General features: G+C 35.6%; 1 protein-coding gene across 4 annotated transcripts in view; it reads left to right on the top strand.

Annotated features, from left to right (window-relative positions):
- The window catches only part of ARL6IP6 (ARF like GTPase 6 interacting protein 6), a 47,032-nt gene that overhangs the window by 19,364 nt on the left and 6,990 nt on the right, over positions 1-20,678 (top strand). For 2 of the 4 annotated variants that reach the window (XM_022569739.3, XM_022569738.3), the window contains exon 3: positions 2,911-3,043. In XM_022569739.3, coding sequence (XP_022425447.1) covers positions 2,911-3,043 — 133 coding nt within the window. Of the gene's footprint in view, positions 1-2,910; positions 3,044-6,141; positions 8,395-9,195; position 20,678 lie in introns of those variants that run through there. The other 2 variants (XM_022569737.3, XM_089916820.1) reach the window with 2 other exon arrangements.

Raw genomic sequence — 20,678 nt, 5'->3', positions numbered from 1 at the left:
AAAAATATTCAATGGGGACTTCCCTGGTGGCACAGTGGTTAAGAATCCACCTGCCAGTGCAGGGGACACACGTTCGAGCCCTGGTCTGGGAAGATCCCACATGCCGTGGAGCAATGAAGCCCATGCGCCACAACTACTGAGCCTGCACTCTAGAGCCCACGAGCCACAACTGCTGAGCCCCTGTGCCACAACTACTGAAGCCCGTGCGCCTAGATCCCGTGCTCCACAACAAAGAGAAGCCACCGCAATGAGAAGCCTGTGCACTGCAATGAAGAGCAGCCCCTGCTTGCCTCAACTAGAGAAAAGCTGCACGCAGCAACAAAGACCCAACACAGCCAAAATTAATTAATTAATTAATTTAAAAATATGCAGTGGAATTGTGGCTATGTGTAGTGATATGAAAGGTCTCCAAAATTGTTGTGTGAAAAAGTTCAGGACAGTTTTTCTGATGAGAATCTCATTTGCGGAAAATAAACTGAGAAAATATATACATAGTATACATTCTTGTATATAACTGGCCCCATTCTTGTACATGACTGTCTACATTACCTATAAATTTACAAAAGATGAACAATAAACTCTTAAATCATTGCTTTCAGGAATGGAGTTGGTAAATTGGGGAAGGGAGACTAGCTTCATTTTTAGGTACCTTTTAAAAATTATGTTAACACTTGGTAAAATGGGTTTACAAAACATAAGTTATCAAATTTGTAGCTTCAGGATTCTGAAGGTAGGGCCTCGTTAAAAATTTAGTTGCAAATGCCAACTTCTGTGGCTTTTCTGCTTGTTCATACATGAATTGAGTAATTTCAGAAGCATAAGCACTTCTAGACCACAATATTTCAATGTACTTTTTTAGCCCTGTCCTTGTGACCTGAGTTTTATTAGGGATATAACTGTTGATTAATTCAAAATGAATATAAAATAACTAAAATGTCCAAAGTAAGGCAAGCACTTAGATCATGGAATACTAGTCATTTCTGAAAACTCAAGAATATTTTTGTACTAAATTTGGCAGGTGTTCTGTTAAAGCACCTATGTGAAAAAATTTGATGGGCTTTAGGGAGCCTCACATTTTGTTATTTTGGGTTATTTTGTGTCTTTCTCACGTTTTTAGATACTGAGAAGTTTTCATCATTCCACAGCAGTCCCCAAACATATAGTCTCTGGGTTGGCAGGAAGGTTGCACCTCAGTCTTTACTAAGGTTCTCTCTACTCAGTCACAGGTTGGGCAAGGTTCTAGAATCTGTGCAAGGATATTGGGATAGGAGTGCAATCTAGTCCTCAAGACGTTTACTCAAATGAGTTACTGCTGAAACATTTTGCATTCTGGTCAGGATGGCCTTTCAGGTGTAGCACCTTCCAGGCACATGACCATCTGCTGTTTCTATGCCCCATCTTAGAGGCATCTGCAAGCTTGGCTCTGGGTCCATCTGCCAGGATACTGTACACCGCTCCAATTCCTCTCTGGTGTTGTGTGGCTTGATGGCTCCACCAGGAAGCCCCAGCAGCACTACCGACTCCCCATATACACACACAAGTGCAAACACACACACATAACACTCTTCAAAATGGAATCTTTCTCACCTGTAGATAAAACCCTCACTTTCTCTCCCTGTTCTACACAAATGTTTTTTCTACACCCACTCAATTGATTATCCTTGCTATCTATTCAGGACGTTTTGTCTTTATCTACCCTCCTCCTGCTTCTACCTATCCTACTAGTTCCCTTAATTATTTTGCAACATGAAAACCAAAGAGGTACTGGGCTGTTTCTCCTTTCTTTGCCACAACTTTCTTCTGGGGCAGTGAACACAAAGTCCATTATCTTTTTAAAAGGGGGTAAGGGAAGGGGTCTACCAGGAAAAAAAATTAGGTTCATCTTTCAAAAATACTTTGCTAGTTTTTTGTTTGGCTTGGTTTTTTAATACTTCATTCCTCTGAGTTTATCTTTTAGCAGCTCAGTCTGTTACTGAGCTTCAAATGGTTTACAGACGGTCCAATGCACATATTTCTTTCCTGCTTCTTGCTAAAATAAAGCTATCTTTGGTTGTGCATTTTGTGCAACCAGTAAATCTGATAATTCGTAAGCCATTCTCTACTGTAGTCTTCTCAACCTTCCTTCCTCTGTGTACTACTGAGGCCTGGGACACACACACTTACCAGTAGTAGTGTCTTAGTAAACTGTCTTAAGGAGACAGTTTGAATGTGTATCTAAAATCCTTCAAATTAAATTGTTCCCTCTATTGTCACTTTGTTTATTCCCCACATTCTTCCATTTCTTAACCCTTTTCTCTCGCAGCTCTTATAGTCCTGTGCTTTTGACTTGATATCCCTTACAAAATGCAGCTCCAGTGTGACTGAAAATAAAATCTAGGATCCCAACTCATTTATAAATTGGACATTAACTTTTGTTCATATACTGAGCAAGGTTAAATAATCAGAATTGGTTTGTAATGTTTATAGGAAAGCTATAAAGAGTAGACACTAAAATTGATTCATATGTCAATAGTGCATGGTATGGAAAGGGATCGCTTAGTACTAAGTAATAAAAGGCAGCAAGCTATAATCACAACATTAAATGAAAAAGGGCAAGCCATTTTAACAGTGAAGTGTTTTGCCATTTTTTCCACAGTTGATGAAAGTTACATTTTTAAGTTGAATTTGTACTCTTTTCCACATAGTAAATTATAATTGAATTAAAATATTCAATGATATGACTTCCAGTTGTGCTTTAATATTTTACACTTCCACATGGGAGAGCTTCTACTAAGCTCATATCTCTTTTATCACTTACATATAATTTAGAAGATCAGAAACACATGTGATCTTCTGAACATGATCTACTGGGTTAATTTAAATTGCTTTGGTGTTAATAATTCAAGTTTTCCCCTTTCTTTTCCCATTAAGGATTCTGGACTCTACTTATAATATCCCTAACTGCCGGATTCTCCTGCTGCAGCTTTTCTTGGACAGTGACTTATTTTGATTCTTTTGAACCAGGAATGTTTCCTCCTACTCCTCTTTCACCTGCCAGGTTCAAGTAAGTATTCCTGTTTCTTCTTTTTTTTTTCCCAACCCATTCTGCTGAAACCTACTAAAATAGAAGCAAGAGGCTGCTTGCTTGTGAGATAATACTTTGAGGCCCCAGTCTTTAATCTATAAAATACAAATGACTCAAAGTTTTCAGCTTGGCTCAGCCTTTAGATAAGTGGAGAAGAATATTTTCAACTCTGTATGTAGATAATTCAGTGGTGGTCTAAAAAAATTCAAGGAATAATCTAATAAGTAAGAAACTTTGATGGCTATTTGTCCTTTGGGGATGGAATTTCATTTAAAACAGTATATGAAGGCTGAATTAATGTTAGCAGTATGAAAGTTTTACAAGATTCATGCGTAGTCAGACTTGTAACAGCTTAATAATTGGATTGAAATTTTCCTCAGATTTAAACTTCGTATAATAATTAGCAAGCATTTATGGCACCCAGTTTATATGTCTAGACCAGATTAGATGTGTTTCATAGTGAAACATTATATTTCTTTGGTCTATATTTTCTGTTTCAAAGAGTTCCAGAAAATTCAGTAATCAGCATTCTAATCTAGTTTATTTATATTGGGAAGACTCAGGTTTTATAAATTGCCAAATAAAAGCATCTAAGACCTCTAGTTTATTCTACAAACTAAGGGTGGAAGGAGTGGGGGGAGAGAATGAAGAGTAGAAAATAAATTCTGTTAATGATATGTATGTTATCAAGAGTATTATAGTTGTTACTGTTGTTGTTACTACCAGTTCCAGCCCACCCCATGGACAACTCGTGGAGATAAAATAAAATCTATTTGAGGGACTCTGTAAATAAGTTTAATCACTTCAAATTAAATGCATAAGTATATTTTAAACATCTTAATAAATCCCTATCTGTAAATGTAACATAAATCACATACCTGCCAATACATTTATGTGTATTTTGAGTGGATAATGATTAATAATCTAAATTGACTAAATTATACCTAACGGTGCAGTACCATCCCATAGTTTACATGGGTACCATTCAGTTGGAAAGTTAATTTGCTCTCAGTTCAAATTTATATTCTATTGCTGCTCATTGACATCAATTAGTTACTTTAATAGGGGGTATGAATCTAATATAGATGACATAATGAGACTACTTTCATAAGTCACAAAAACCCTTAATTTTATTTTATTTCTTTTACTTATTTATGTCTCACTTCTCCCCTGAATTCTAGTCGTACATTTCCAGGTATTAAGTAGATTTTGCAACCTGGATTCAGAAAGCACCTGGCACTTAGAATTGTTAAAGCTTCAATTTGTCTTAAAGACATAAGTATCCACTCACTTATCAAGGCTTGAAACCCTTTTTCACTGTATTTATATCCCTTCGCCAAGTCTAGTCATTCTTGCCTTTTGAGGTGTTATTGGAATACTTTGTCTTAGCACCCACAGTGTTTTTGCTCTATTTCAGATCTTGGCTAGGGTACTTCACTCCTTGAAGTCCCCTACTACAAGCTTTCACTCTTCTCATTTGTCCTGTATATTATAACCTTTCTAAAAACAGATCTTAGTCACAGCTCTCCCTGGTTTAAAAGTCTTCAGCAGCTTTCCCATTGCCTTCAAAATAAAGTCTGTGCTCCCAAGTATAGCCTAACAGTCCTTCCCCAAGTGACCTTACTCTACTTTTCCACCTTACTGTACTTTTCCAACTTTATCTTCAGCTATTTCTCCAGTGTACCTTCTCCTGTAGCCACATATCAGATTATTCTGACATCCCCCAAATAAGCTACGAACTTTGAGATGCCATGGCTTTACTCTTGCTGTTCTCTCTTCCTGGAATGTCATTTTCCCTCTCAGCTTCTCTTCCATTACTACCAGAATTCCTAAGACTCATATGTTAGATGCTTTTGGAGTTAGAGAAAAGCATTTCTGTTCTCTTAAGGATCTGGAATTCTGAGGATATTTAACTAATTTCTTAAAAATTATCTTTGCGTTTTTTATTAGACTAGAACCAGATGGGCCTCAGTTTTCAACGTCTTTATTAGTCATTAAAATTTAATATGAGATGGTATCAGATCAGAGACTTACATATTTGTTAATACAATCCAAAAAATGCAGTTTTGAAATAGGTACATTGTGTGTACATATATATTTGAATTCCTTTCAGTATGTAAGTAGAGATAAGTTAATTTTATATATGATAAATCAGCTATTAAATATCTCATGGGAGTCAGACTGTAATTTAAAATGATCATATGCTAATAGAAGTACAGTCTAAAAAAGACATATAATAAATACAATGATATTGGATCACATATTAACAGAAACCACAGACCCAGAAAGGCATATAATAGTGATAATTGGTACAGTTGTTTTATAGTGAAAACCCTGCCTTCTAGTGTTTGTAGAAATTAATGCAATTACTTCAGAAGTGGCAGAATATAAGTATTCTCTATGTCACCAGTAGAGTGAGTGCTTGTACAGGGAAACAACTTCTCTACCTTTTGAGAAAGTTGAAATCTTCAGACTGTATTTTCTTAGAAATCAGATTGATATATTTTTTTATTTTGCAATATCACACTTTTATAAAAATATCTTTATAATAGGTTATGTATTCTTTTGTTATCTAAAATAAAGTGATGTTAATATAAATATTTTCTTTGATTATATAAAAGTAATATAAGTTCTTTGTTGAAAATTCAAAAGACAAAAAGAAAAATAATGGAAAAACCCATAATTAGAGAAAGTGACACAACATTTTAATGTATATCTTTCCATTCTTAGCATATTTTTAAAAATTAAAACTGGGATCACAATATACATATTTGTAATCCATTTTTTATTTAACATTTTGTTGGAACATTTTCTATTCTATTGGAATATTTCTATTCTCTTTCTATTGGAATATTTCTTTGGAATTTTCAATGTTTTAAATATAGTTTAAAGACCAATCATTATATATATCTATCTTTTAAGGGAAATCTAATATAAATGATGGCTAAATTCTAAGATAATTTATTAACAGGTCTGCTTAACTAATTAGAAACTAAAGAAAGGCAAGATAATTGAGACATAAAATGAAGAGACTTTTCTCTTTACTTTTTTTTTTTTTTTTTTTTTGCTGTATGCAGGCCTCTCACTGTCGTGGCCTCTCCCGTTGCGGAGCACAGGCTCCAGACGTGCAGGCCCAGCTGCTCCGCGGCATGTGGGATCTTCCCAGACCGGGGCACGAACCCGTGTCCGCTGCATTGGCAGGCGGACTCCCAACCACTGCACCACCAGGGAAGCCCTTTACTTTTTCTTTTTACGATTAGGATTATTATTTAAAATATTCCCTGTTTCTAACTACATGAATATAAGGCATGAAGGGAATAAAATCAGGTCTAACTGGCTTGTTAAAAAAAAGTCATTTGTTCTCCTTTGCAGATTAAAATACAAGGGCATTTTTAAAAACTAATTAGTAGAAGTGGGAAAAAAATTTGAGAAGACCATGTTTACTATGGCTATCAATTAGTTGTACTTCCCTGGGAACATAAACTCCTCAAGGGAAGAAAATAATAATCTTTATTGATATGTAGTAAATATTAGATGAGACATTTAATGAAATCACAATTTGGATCAATAATTCATTAGGGGAGTTAAGAAATAAAACCTTTGGAGCTTCCCTGGTGGCACAGTGGTTAAGAATCCACCTGCCAATGCAGGGGACACAGGTTCGAGCCCTGGTCTGCGAAGTTCCCACATGCCGCGGAGCAATGAAGCCCATGCGGCACAACTACTGAGCCTGTGCTGTAGAGCCTGCGAGCCACAACTACTGAAGCCCGCGTGCCTAGAACCCGTGCTCCGCAACAAGAGAAGTCACCGCATTGAGAAGCCCGCTCACCACAACGAAGAGTAGCCCCCACTCACCACAACTAGAGAAAGCCCACGTGCAGCAACGAAGACGCAACGCAGCCAAAAATAATTTTTTTTAAAAAAGAAGAGGGCTTGCCTGGTGGCGCAGTGGCTGGGAGTCCGCCTGCCGATGCAGGGCACGCGGGTTGGTGCCCCAGTCCGGGAGGATCCTGCGTGCCGCAGAGCGGCTGGGCCCCTGAGCCGTGGCCGCTGGGCCTGCTCTTCCAGAGCCTGTGCTCCGCAGTGGGAGGGGCCGCGGCGGTGAGAGGCCCGCGTACCGCAGAAGAAAAAAAAAAAAGAAAAATAAAACCTTTGTACTCATTTAAAAAGTTTTCTTATTTACTGTTTCATATTTGTTAGATATTATCTTAGTTCAGGCTGCTGTAACAAAGTACCATAAACTGGGTGGCTTATAAACAACAGAAATTTATTTCTCACAGTTCTGGAGACTGGAATTCTAAGATCAGGCTGCCAGCATGGTCAGTTTCCGGTGAGGTCCATCTTCTGTGTTGCACATGGCCTCCACCTTGTTGTATCCTCACAAGGCAGAGAGCAGAGAGAGGAAGCAAGCTCTCTTGTGACTCTCATAACAGCACTCATCCCAAATCCCATTCATGAGGGCTTCACTCTCATGACTTCATCTAATCCTAATTACCTTCCAAAGGCCCCAAATTCTAATACCATCACATTGGGGAATAGGTTTTGACATGAATTTGGTGGTAAGGAGATGGACACAAACATAGTCCATAACAGATACAGCTTAGAAACTTTCACTTTTACATAGGCACAGACCTTTAGGAAATAACAAGATGGTTAAAGAAGCTTGCAAGGTGTATTTTCAGTCAGGTACTTAATGGGCTTCAAAGGCGTATTTTAAGAAAGATGGATGTCATGCTCACTTTGCAAACTTTTCTGGGTTAGAAGGTATATTGCAATGTCAAATATGCAAACTCCATTAGGATGCAGTTACTTTGTGGAAAAGAAAATTTGGGTCAATTGTACTTTTAAATTATTTTCTTAGTTGTTTCTGAAAATCTGTTAAAGTGTTAATAACAAGAGGCAGAGGCAGTAACTTTAGATTCCTTGGAGTATCTATATAGGCATTGCCTACTTCTTGCTACTTTATAATTCATTATCCTGTTTTCCTACACTATTTAATCAACATCTGTAGTTCGCTTCTCATTAGTTTTCCCTGTTTACTCATTGGGTGTTGTTAGTGATTTCCAAGCAGGCAAATTTAGCAGTGTATATGTAATCAATATTTCACATTATGGTGATCTGCTTTAATTATAGTTTCCAGGAGTTAATGCATATAAATATGTGACCTACCCATGTAAAGATACTGCATTCAGAGAGAACCCAGAGCTTGAAAGAATCTTTGGGTTCTTTCCAGGCTGGGCCGATGGCAGCACCAGAACTTTTTTTTTTTAATATATATATATTAAATATATATATATTATAGTTTTTAATAAATTTATTTTATTTATTTATTTTTGGCTGTGTTGTGTCTTCGTTGCTGGTGTGGGCTTTCTCTAGTTGCGGTGAATGGGGGGCTACTCTTCGTTGCGGTGTGCAGGCTTCTCATTGCAATGGCTTCTTTTGTTGCAGAGCACAGGCTCTAGGCGTGCAGGCTTCAGTAGTTGTGGCTCGTGGGCTCTAGAGCATAGGCTCAGTAGTTGTGGCACACGGGCTTAGTTACTCCGAGGCACGTGGGATCTTCCCAGACCAGGGCTCGAACACATGTCCCTTGCATTGGCAGGCGAATTCTTAACCACTGCGCCACCAGGGAAGCCCAGCACCAGAACTTTTATTTAAGTCCTCCTGGTTGAGGATGAAGATAGGTATGGATAGGAGATGTGCCCCAAAGTTGCGTTTTTCCTAACAAGTACAACTTTTTAATGAATACTCTAGGATTGCTAGGGATGTCTTAGACATTCCTATTAAAGATTATGGGAGAACTGAGTCTCTGCTAAGTCATCCTTAGGGGTTATCATTTTTATTAACAGATGAAGAAGCTGAGTCCCAAGGAATTTAAGTACCTTGCACAAAGCCAAATAATTTGCATGTGTCATAGCTAGCACCTAACTCTATGTTTATTGTTTTTGTTTGCCCACCTCCTTTTTATTATGAAAAGAATCAGGAGGAATTTCACTAATTGAAACAGCATCATTTTATTGACAATTAAAGGCACTTGCTGTGGGCCTTTGCTCTATGACATTTTTGCCAATGCGATATTGCCAAATGCAATTAAAATCTGTTCTTAAAATCTCACTCTTTGTTCTCTCCTTCAGTTTTCTCTCAGTGATCAGAGTTCTCCACTTCAGAATGACTGCTCTCGCATTTCACATTACGTGTGCACAAGCCCCATCTAGTGGTGCAGTGATGTGGCTTCAGTTTTATAATTATCAGCTTGCTAATAAATAACTCAGTGATTATAATAGGTCCAGGCTAGGGTAAAAATGTTACTTTATAGTCTAAAAATAAATTTATTGGGGAAATGATAATATATATGATGGGTCTAGCAAAAAGCACAATGTAGACAGCTCATTAGTTTTGTAATTGAGTCAAAAAAAGTGATATGAAAAATAGTTAAATAAATCATTAAGTTTGTCTATCTTATAGTACTTTTACGTAGAGTCAGAGTTCAAGGACCAATTTTTTTAAGGGCCAGTATTCTTAAATAAGTTAAGGGTGTTACTTCATTATAGGGATAGGACTATTATTTTGTGCTGGTAATACCCACAGAGACTCATTTCCAAGGAGGAAAAACCAATGCTTGTATTTCAAGTTATTAAGGATATAGGAACACTTGTTAAAGGAAAAAGTAGACATCATTTTAAGTTTTCTTAGATAGCTTTAAAAGAGACCAAAACCCTCAAAATTATCCCTGAAGTAGCCATTTTGAATTATCAGAAATAAGCAAAATACTGTATTTTTGTTATAATTAGACTCAAAATCAAAGTTAGTATTTGTCTTTTGAGTGCCTCTGAGATGGTCACATCTGTGTATTTCTTAAAATGAGGCAGATAGGAAGGCATAGTTGGATGTTCGTTTTATAGAACTAAGAGCATAAATTCACTTTTATATTGGTAGAGAAGTTTGAAGTTTGGTATTTGCTTTTAAATGTATATTGCTTGTATTTATGACTTATTTGATGTGGGACTTATGGTCAAAATGCAGGGAACCTTTACAATTATTGGTTATTATGTCATGATTTCTAGGGATGTGCTAAGGTAGAGAGTAGTGTCTTCACTAAAGCCTGCTTAAAATATAATTTATAGAATTTGATTGGCAATCTACAGTGTTTCATAGTAAATATACAAACCAGGGGCTACTGCTGATGCTCTTGGTCTTTTTGTCTAGATCACTCTGAATTATTCACCTTTATGTTTCTTCTTCCAACCCCTAATGGTATTTGGTAAATATCAGGACACTCAATGTCAATAAACACATGCTTTTACTTCAGTTTAAATTTATTTTTATGCAGCTTTTTTTTTAAATTGTATTTTCTTACAGTGGTATTTGGTATTTGCAAAGTAAATTTGAAGTAAGAAAGAAATGGGAACAGTTGATTTTCATTCGAGTTGCTTTTTGGTAAACTGTTTTTGGTAACTATTTTACAGAATAAAAATTAACACATGTGATCTGATACTGTTTCATGTGTTATTTTCTGTGTAAAGTTCTGGATGTAATCAGATGCTGAAATATTTAAATCTCCATTACATTTGTATATGAATGTGTTTGTTGTTACTATTGTTGTAGGAGGGAAGCAGATTCAGGATTTAGGATTGCCATTGCTGTATTATAATAATACCCTTTCTACTCAACATTAAGTTTATTTTTCTATGTTATTAAAGGGTCTTCTCTGACTTCTTGCTCTTCTTGACATTAGGGGCCTTAATTACTGGGGGTTAAAATACAGTACAAAACAGAATGTAAAATCATAATAGAAGAGGGGTTGTGGGTTCTTGGGCAGTAATATAAGTCTTGAAGGTCAGGAAAAGTGGATGATTTAGTATTTAAATTAGAAGTTTCTTTTCTAAGCACACTAGATTTAACATTGAGCACAATAAATTGATGCTATGACTCTTTCATACAGACTTTGGAGGGCTGCCTTTTTGTCAGATCAGATTCTTTATTGCCATGGACTGATGAAACAGATATCAGATGGCTAATTGCAGTAGGAGAGGAAAAACTACTGACAAAAGAGATAGATCAAGAACTTGGCCTTGATATTTGAGTATCGTGAAGTTTCATTATCTAGGGACTGTTTGGAGCCATCAGTTGTAATGCTGTCACTATTAATGAATGTATTGATGGCACCACACTGTGGCTTATTGAAGTGAAGGGTTAAAATATATGCGTGTCTTATAAAATATATTCTATTAAAGTTCTGAATGGAGACTTAAATAGATGTAACAAAATCTTATAAGAACTCATTAAATATTCTTGGTTTCTTTGTTATTTTCATAAAGCAATATAGCTAGTAAGTGTTTGCACCTGTTTGCTATGGCTTTTGCTTATGCTAATTTACAATGTGTTATGTTTGGGCTGCTGAAAAGATACGGGTATCCATATGTACAGAATAGCACTGATAAGAAATACATAAGAGATAGCACGTGGCAGTGTTGAACTTGGAACCCTTTCTGTGTGTTCAACAATCTTTATAAATTACTAGGCAGCCTGGTATATTAAAAAGGGCTTATAAGTCAGGAAGTGACTTCCAAATGCAGGCTATACCATATACTGCCAGAAGAGCTTTTGAGAAAGTCAGCTGGTGTCTCTGAGCCTTAATTTCCTCTCTCCAAAATGGGTTAAAAACAATGATGCCTACCCTCATAGGCAATACGTATAACTTTACTAGTTAAACAACAGATACATCAGATGATAAAGCAGATACGTCCCAGAGCTTTTCTTTCCTTTCCTTAATTGAGATTTTTCAAGCTGGATATCTGACTGTGGCCTACCACTGGTTGCCAATTATCTTTTGTTGAGTAATTGTTATTTATCTTGAGATCTTTATCCTTTTGGTTTTTCTCCTTTTTATTCTTTTGATAATAAGATGCTCTTTCTTGTACGAAATTATGCTGATAGTAGATTGTAGTGGTTTTCAAACCTGTTCCTGGCAAAACAAGTTTGACAACAAAACATGGAGTCAGTTACTTCCTTTTTAAAAAAAAAAAATCATTTTTAAACTGACTCATGAAATCTAAAGGCTTGGGAATCCCATTTTTCTTGTACTTTTTGTACTGTTTGGCCTAACTTTCTAATGAATAAGGACTTTGTCTAACCAAGGTAGTGTCCAGGACAGATAGATATCCTAAGGCATTTTGCTACCTCGATATACTGGTGAATAAAGTTAACATGTCTGACATAATTCAATTTGCAACCAAGTAGACTGCTGCATATAAGTAAAGTAGACTGTAGGTTAGTATGCAGTTTCATCCAACCAGATATACATTTATTTCTCTCTGACTGATTTTCAGGGAGTTGTAGTACAATGAGAGATATCTTAAATGTATACATTTTAATTCCATGTTAAGGAACTTTGTTCATTGTTAGGATCTTTCAGAGCCTGTACGTTATTAAGTTAGTTAATATCACACCAGCAAAGCATAGGGTTGTGATTCAATTAAAAGTTCTAGTTGGTAAAATTCTAGATGAAGGACTTTAGTGTATATATGGAGGCATAATTATTGCAGAATTGAGATCCAGAAGGGATTAAAGAGATCATAAAGACTAACCTTATGCTTGAGAAGCAGAAGTAGAACCAGAGACGTTGGCAGTATAGCAAGGAAACTTAGTGCTAAGGAAAAGAAAGCCTTTTAAAAATGAGGAAACCCTTCATGCATTGTTGGTGGGAATGTAAATACAGTCACTATGGAGAACAGTATGGAGGTTCTTTTAAAAACTAAAAATAGAACTGCCATATGACCCAGCAATCCCACTACTGGGATATACCCAGCGAAAACCAGAATTCAAAAAGACACATGCACCCCGTTCTTAATTGCAGCACTATGTATAATAGCCAGGACATAGAAACAACCTAAATGTCCATCAGCAGACAAATGGAAGAAGAAGATGTGGTACATATATACAATGGAATATTACTCAGCCATAAAAAGGAATGAAATTGGGTCATTTGTAGAGACATGAATGGACCTAGAGACTGTCATACAGAGTGAAGTAAGTCAGAAAGAGAAAAACAAATATCATATATTAACACATATATATGGAATCTGAAAAAACTGGTATAGACAATCTTATTTACAAAGCAGAAATAGAGACACAGACGTAGAGAACAAACGTATGGATACCAAGGGGGAAAGGGGGGGTAGGATGAATTGGGAGATTGGGATTGACATATAAACACTATTGATACTATGTATAAGATAGATAACTAATGAGAACCTACTGTATAGAACAGGGAACTCTACTCAGTGCTCTGTGGTGACCTAAATGGGAAGGAAATCAAAAGAGAAGGGATATATGTATACGTATTGCTGATTCACTTTGCTGTACAGTAGAAACTAACACACTTTATATTGTAAAGCAACTATACTCCAATAAAAATTTTTAAAAAAAAGAAATTAAAGAGGGGACATCACTACAGATCCCATGGACATTAAAAGGATAATAAAGGAGTATATGGGGAAAACAAAATAAAAATGAGATAATCCTTAAAGCTGAAATTTTGCATTCCATTATAACATATTGTGTAGATTGATAAATCAACTTGCTCCATTAAAATGGTGGCTACTTTATAACTGATACTTATTCATAATGCACATCATTAGCCTAATTACAGGGCTAATGAGGCAATGGAGTAAATGCTCAAAATGTTCAACATCAGTTTCTAGGTATTAAGAATGATACATTATAGCTCAACATTAAGTGTATACATTTATACTTTTTTCCTCACTTTTTACATCTTTTAAGTATATGTTTCTCCAGATAGTCTTTACCTCAGATTTATCATGAAACCTTGAAGCCAGTAGTCATTTTTCTAACAACTTATATATATATATATATATATATATATATATTTTTTTTTTTTTTTTTTAATTTTGTTTTTTGCGGTACGCGGGCCTCTCACTGTTGTGGCCTCTCCCGTTGCGGAGCACAGGCTCTGGACGCGCAGGCTCAGCGGTTATGGCCCACGGGCCTAGCCGCTCCGCAGCATGTGGTGTCTTCCTGGACCGGGGCACGAACCCGTGTCCCCTGCATCGGCAGGCGGACTCTCAACCACTGCACCACCAGGGAAGCCCACGACTTTATATTTTAATAGCATTTTCTATTTTAAATAATAATTGAGAAATTTATTTGCTAGGACAGTGACTGATTTAAAATTTCCCCTTACTGTTTTTTTTTAAATGATTACAGAATTAATACATGCATCACAGAATTATATAACTCAGAAAGTTAAAGGCTGCAAAATCTTTTTTTAAATAACTCTGAACTAACTAGTGTTAACAGACTGGGGATTATACCTCAGATTTTTAAAAAATCTATACACATGCAAATATTTCTGTTTTTATAATAGTATAATCATATCACACATATTTTTAAAATAATTCTATATTTGTAGTCTTGATTACTAAAACCTTATGACTGTGTGTGTGTATATATATATATACACACACACATATGTATGTGTGTATATGGTTTGTGTGGTGTATGCATTTGAAATACATCACTCCACCCAAATATAACTATACCTTAAAATCTGGTAAACTAGCTAACATGATAGTTTTAGTCTTATTCTCTGGTACTTGATTCTAAAAAATATTTTGCTGTATTTTATCCTGACAGGTTACTTTGAAATACAAATGTATAAAAAAAAAAAAGAAATACAAATGTATATATGCATACACACTTATACAATATATCCAATGTGTAGCCACTGTCCTAGCAAGGTAAATATATACAAAAAGAAGAGAGGGACAAATGGGAGAACTTTTTTTTTTAAATTCCTGCATAGTCTTACCTGATTTCTTACTTGAGTTATCTGTCATATAACATTTTAAAGAAGTCAAAATCTGTATGGGAACATGATGATACAGTGAAACAAACAAGTTTTTAAAGTGTTTGTTCAACTTATAGTTTTTTTTTGTTTAAAACTATAGTAGCTTTTGAAATTTTCATGTAGAAAGCAATTGGGATAGATTTTTCAAGTGATGATCTCCTGGGAAATCTCTTTGCTAATTTATATATTTCCAGATAGTGGTAGTATTCACTTTGAGGATCTTAGAATCACCAGAAGTTCTAGCTGAAGAGAGATTCTGATTCAGCATGTCTGGCGTGCGGTCTGAGATTCTGAATTTCTAAGAAAGTCCCAGGCAATGCCAATATATTGCTGATCTCTGGAGTACACTTTGAAGAGGAAGGCTTTAGGACAAAACTTGGCAAACTTTTTCTGTAAGGGTCCAAGTGGTAGTTTTGGCTTTGTGGGCCGTGTGGTCCCTGTTACAACTCTTCAACTCTGCCATTGTAGCACCAAAGCAGCCAAAGACAATACTTAAAGGAATGAGTGAGACTATGTTCCAATAAAAAGAAATAGGTGGCAGGATAGGTGTACCTTAGCTTGCCAAGCCCTCCTTTAGGAGACGACTCTGAAATTAGATATTGCTTATAAAAAATTTCTAATTTTTGGTTAAAAAGTATATATATGTTTATATATATTCAGTGTAAGATGGAGTGGGCTTGTTTGTTCAGGTTAGTTTTATAGTTGTTAGGATGTAACACACATTTCGAAAAATCTCATTTTACACTAATTTATACTAACTTATAATAATTACTGCACACCTAAATGGTAAACATAATAACTTTTCCTGAATATCTGAGTTGTAATGAATAAATGATGATGATGAAGTAGTGATGAAAGGTCGGCTAAAGGCTGTTTGAACGAACAGGAAAGCTTACAATTTGAGTATGTTTAAAATTATAACAAAATAAATGAGACAGTTATTAAAAAACCCATTGTATTAATTTTACTCCTTTTAGATTGCGAGTCTACAAGTTACTTCCTTGCCAAGAATGGGAAGAATTTTTCAGGGTTAAGAAATAGACTAGGAACTATAAGTAAAACTAGCTTCCTTTTACCAGGCCTTGTACAGAGAAGGAAGGATGAAGTGCCTGCCCTGTAAAATTGCAAAGTTATAGAGGTCAAAGAAAGGTCAGGTAGGAGAGAGCCTGGAACTAACGAAATGTTGAAATAGCAGAAGACCTCAAATCCATTCTAAAGTAGGCCAAGGGCTGTGATGTTCCATATAAAATGGATCAAGAGGCAGAGTTGAATCATCCAAAGTAAGATCTGAATAACTAAGAGTTCACAACCTTTGTAGTCTGAACTAGAATCATATTAGCTAGCACTATCCATCATCCATCCGTCTGTCTTATATCCCTTTCCCATTTTTTTCTGTAGCTATTCCAAATCTTCACTTTGCATTTTAGTTTTCAGTGGACTTCACTTCCAGTTTCATGAAAGGTCATCATGAGAGTACTTCCTGCTTCTTCCCTCCCCCTTTCATGATTACGAACTTAAATTTACATCCACTTTCATCATACCACCCATTCCTTTTATCTCAGAATAAAGTGTTCTTCTCCCAATTTTACTTCCTTTGTTGTAGATCCACCGCCCCCCCTTCCCACCGCACCTCCCCTTTTCATATATCTTCAGCCTTTCCTTTTATATCCAATATTCTTGTTAGGATATTTTTTAAACATTCAAGTTTCTCCTGTGTTAGAGAAAAAAATCCTCATGCCCAGATCTCTCCATAGCTAAATATCTTATAAGACTAGAGAAGAGATAGTCCCTGTTTCACAGTGACTGTAGGTGCTACCACATGTGTCGTGTGTTCACTCCTACACTACAATTTTTCTCCTTGAATTGCCTGCAGAACTCTTAATTACAGAATTTAACTTTCATTTTCAATCCATTATTTGAAACGGTTTATCATTCCTTTTCGAAATGCCTTTCTTTCTTAATTTCTCTGGCATCACTTCCTCCTGTTTTGTTTTGTTTTCTGTCCAGCTTTCTGATCACTATTTCTCACTTGTGGAATCCTGTTTCATAAGCTACTACTTTGAGTAGCAGAAGTCTGGCCAAAGATTTCTGAGTCTGTCTAGCCTGTCTTGAGCCTCTGTCCTGAGAATCTTCCTTTTGGTTTTCATTTGTATTTCCTGTTGCTTACTGGGAGTTTTTATTTCAGTGTCCCACAGGTATTTGCAGTTTAGCACATCTAAAATTGACTTCATTATTTCCCACTTCCCACCGACCTGTATCTTCTCTTGGGTTCCCTATCATGGTGAACGGTGTTTCATCCAGCCAGTAACTCAAATGAGAAACCTGGCATCACCTTCAGTTCTTCCTTCTCCCCCAGTAACTCCAGCCAGTCAAGGATAAAAAATAATGGTTGACATTTATTGTGTTTATGATCGTGTGCTCAGTAAATGGGAGGCACTGCAACAAGTGCTTGTTAATAGTAACTCATTTAGTCTTCACAGGAACACTAAAGAGAGGAATTATTAACCTTATTTTAAAGATGGGGAATTAGATTTCCAGGTAGGCTAAAGTAGTCCTGTAAATAATAGAGCCATGTTTAAACACCCTGTGGAATGAAAGTTAGCTTTCCAAGTCTTTCACTCTCACCATACCAAACTATTAACCATTTCCTGCATTCTCCATTGTGTGTTGCTTCTGCACATATTGTATTTGTTTAGAACTCTAAATTAGTCATACTCAGTTTTAGCTCAGGTGTTGACTCTTCTTTAAAATCTCTCCCCTTCTACAAATCGAATGGCTCCTTTGTCTTCCAGGTAATGCTGTCTACAGAACTTTACTTAGCGCACTGTGTGACTAGACACATCTTTGAGGACAACATTGATTCTTGCTTACTTCTCCGTCTCCCATATATAATGCCTGATATAGGAAATTCATACTGTAAATTTTGGTGAAGTAAAATAATGGAAAGAAAGTTAAGAAAATTATAAAATAAAGAACTTTAGAGTATAAAGGGTGAATGTAATATATGTTGTTTTTTTCTAAATGAGAGACATAGCATTTCCTCAGTGAAGAAAGCTTTCTCTTTGAAATTCTAACCCTTATTTCTTATATAACACTGGTAAAGTTATTTGGAATACACACAGTTCCCCAGCAATTTCTGTAAGTAATTTGTTGTATCATTTTGTGTTTCTGAAAGAAACATAAAAAATGCTTGGTAAGTGATTGAAATATGGTGAGGTTTAGTATTTTCTTTCAGATTTTGGGTTTGGGTTAAGAACTTTTGACTCCAGATAAAGAACTGATAGTTACTCCAACCAAGCTCACACAGCTTAAAATTCTTTAGGAATTAGAGATTTCTTGGCTAGGTATAGAATGAGAAATAAAAGGCAGCTCAGATGTGTGAAGAAGGAATAGATTAGTACCAGCTAGTTCATCCTGTCTCCTACTGAGCCAGTCAGACACAGAAACAAATAGCCAGCTGGTTCTTAATGTAGGACTTTAATATAATTTCCTATTCTGACAAGCAGAGAGCTTTCTGCTTAGAGCAAAATCAGTTGGCAGTGATGCTACTGTATTAAATTGCAGGAGTTCTGTCATAAAAACATGTCTGAAATGTGGGAATATATGTGAGGGAAAGGAAATACAGGAATTAATATGGTAAGGAATGAAGATTTCAAGAACGTGGAGTCTAGTATGTAGTACAGAGATTCAGTTTGGAGTCAGCCAAACCAAGGCTAGAGTAAAAACAATAAACAACATGAAATGAAAAAAGAGCTGCTAATCTGTTTGGTCTCTCTCTTAAATAAACAAAGGTAATTTATATGAAACTTTTGACAGTGGCTTATTCAGTGCTTTTATTTGTGGTTCAAAAGTAAGAGCATAGTCACTTAAATTGCCAGAATCATTGAATTAATTTGAATCTTAAATTTGAAATGTATTCCATTCCTGAATAAATGAAAATAATTAAGGTATATGATGATTTATTCACTTTACAAGTTTCTGTTAAATATAAATATATTGCTAGAAAGTACATTTCCAGACTACAAAATCTAGATATAAATAGTGGAAATCTGAGTTCTCTAGTGAATTATAAAGGGAGGAGTGATTATGAACTCATAGGAAGAGGGTAATACCAAGCAGAAATGCACACAAACCTAAAATTCTTCAGTCTCATTCTTCCCTCCACCTCCTGAGTCTGCTTGTATGTTATTGTTTTTTTCTCTGTTTTGGATTGGGGATGGGTCTAGATTTAGGTGTTTTACTTAGAAGGAAGGAAGAGTTGAAGTAGAAGGCGAAAAGAATTTTTAAAAATCTCATCTGTAGCGAAGCTTTCTTTTCTGTACTAGATAGTGGCTAACATTTATTGATCATTTGGTATGTGCCAGACACCTGATTCTCATAACAACTTTATAAGGGTAGATTTTATTTTCATTTCCATTTTGGGAAATTGAGGCTCAGAGGTCAAACAATTCTGGTTTCATACCCCTTGTAAGTGGCAAAGCTTGGCCCTCAAACCATCTCTGTTTAGCTACAGAGCTCGAACTCTTAACCACTAATAGGAACCACATGAGTACTTTTTTGTAGGATTCTTTATTCTTAGAAGGGAATTCTTTAGAACCAAAACAAAATAGTACCTTTTTATAACTAATCTTTTAGGATATGGAAATAGTTCTATTATAATGAGCCTTTCTTTGTAACCATGTTTTCTCTAGTAATTTTTTCTTATTGAACAATATCTCCCATTTCCATATTGATTTCAGAAATGTATTGCAGTGGACTAGAACTTTATCTCAGGATAATAAAATTCACATTTAGGAATCCTAACATTTACTTTGGGAAACATTCTGGTTTTGTCATTGAGTTCTCTGTGTATTTTTCTACCTATTTTTAAATGGTCAACTGAATAGTCAGGTCTTAAAATTTTGGATTAGTATGTTAAATGAGGTCATATATTAATTTTCATTATATTTGTGTGTCTCCTTGATTGATTCTTTGGGACTAAAATATTTATGTATTGATAGTTATACTCCCTACATCATTGTTTCAGTTTAAGCACAGGTAATGTTGATGAATTAACCAATTTTAATAGGTAGGAAAAAAACTACATAATCTCATTCAAGTGTTTTTACTTATTCTGTGTTTGCTACTTGAATACTCATAGCAATTTAAAACTGTAAGGGATCTTAAGTTTATCTGATCCAGTCCTTTACTTGATAACCATGAAATCTTAAGTGTGTAAGTTCACTTCTCCTGGTTTTGTCCTTTTCCCTTTATACCACAGTATCTCATTTGCTAGTCCACTGCCACATCTTTGAAAATTGACATCAAGGAAAGTTGACCTTGTTAACTCTTATTTGCTCTGCTCACTTGTATTTTATATCCAGTTGACAAAAAAGCATTTTGAGCAAAGGGGTATTTTAGGGAAATTAATCTGTACAATATGTTTTAGGTATAAGGAGAGAATGACTTGGAAAGAATTTCATCATGAATTTATTTTCTCGGTCACATTTATATATGAAATAATAATTGGGCAGTAAATACATTAGTTATGAGAAAAATAACTGTTAAAACCACAACAACAAAATCTGTAGGTCCATTAAAATTTAAAAAGACTGACAATACTAAATGTTGGTGACACTGTGGAGCAACTGAAACTCTCATATGTTGTTGGTAGAAGTGTAAAGTAATCAACTATTTGGGGGAAATGTTTGATGCTTTCTACTAAAGCCACATTTATCATACATCTACCTTATAACCCAGCAATTGCAT

The sequence above is a fragment of the Delphinapterus leucas genome, chromosome 8 (assembly GCF_059928025.1).
Source record: "Delphinapterus leucas isolate spDelLeu-1000000601 "Yukka" chromosome 8, BTC_Dleu_Yukka2, whole genome shotgun sequence".
Classification (NCBI taxonomy): domain Eukaryota; kingdom Metazoa; phylum Chordata; class Mammalia; order Artiodactyla; family Monodontidae; genus Delphinapterus; species Delphinapterus leucas.
This window is presented reverse-complemented; position numbering and strand designations above follow the sequence as displayed.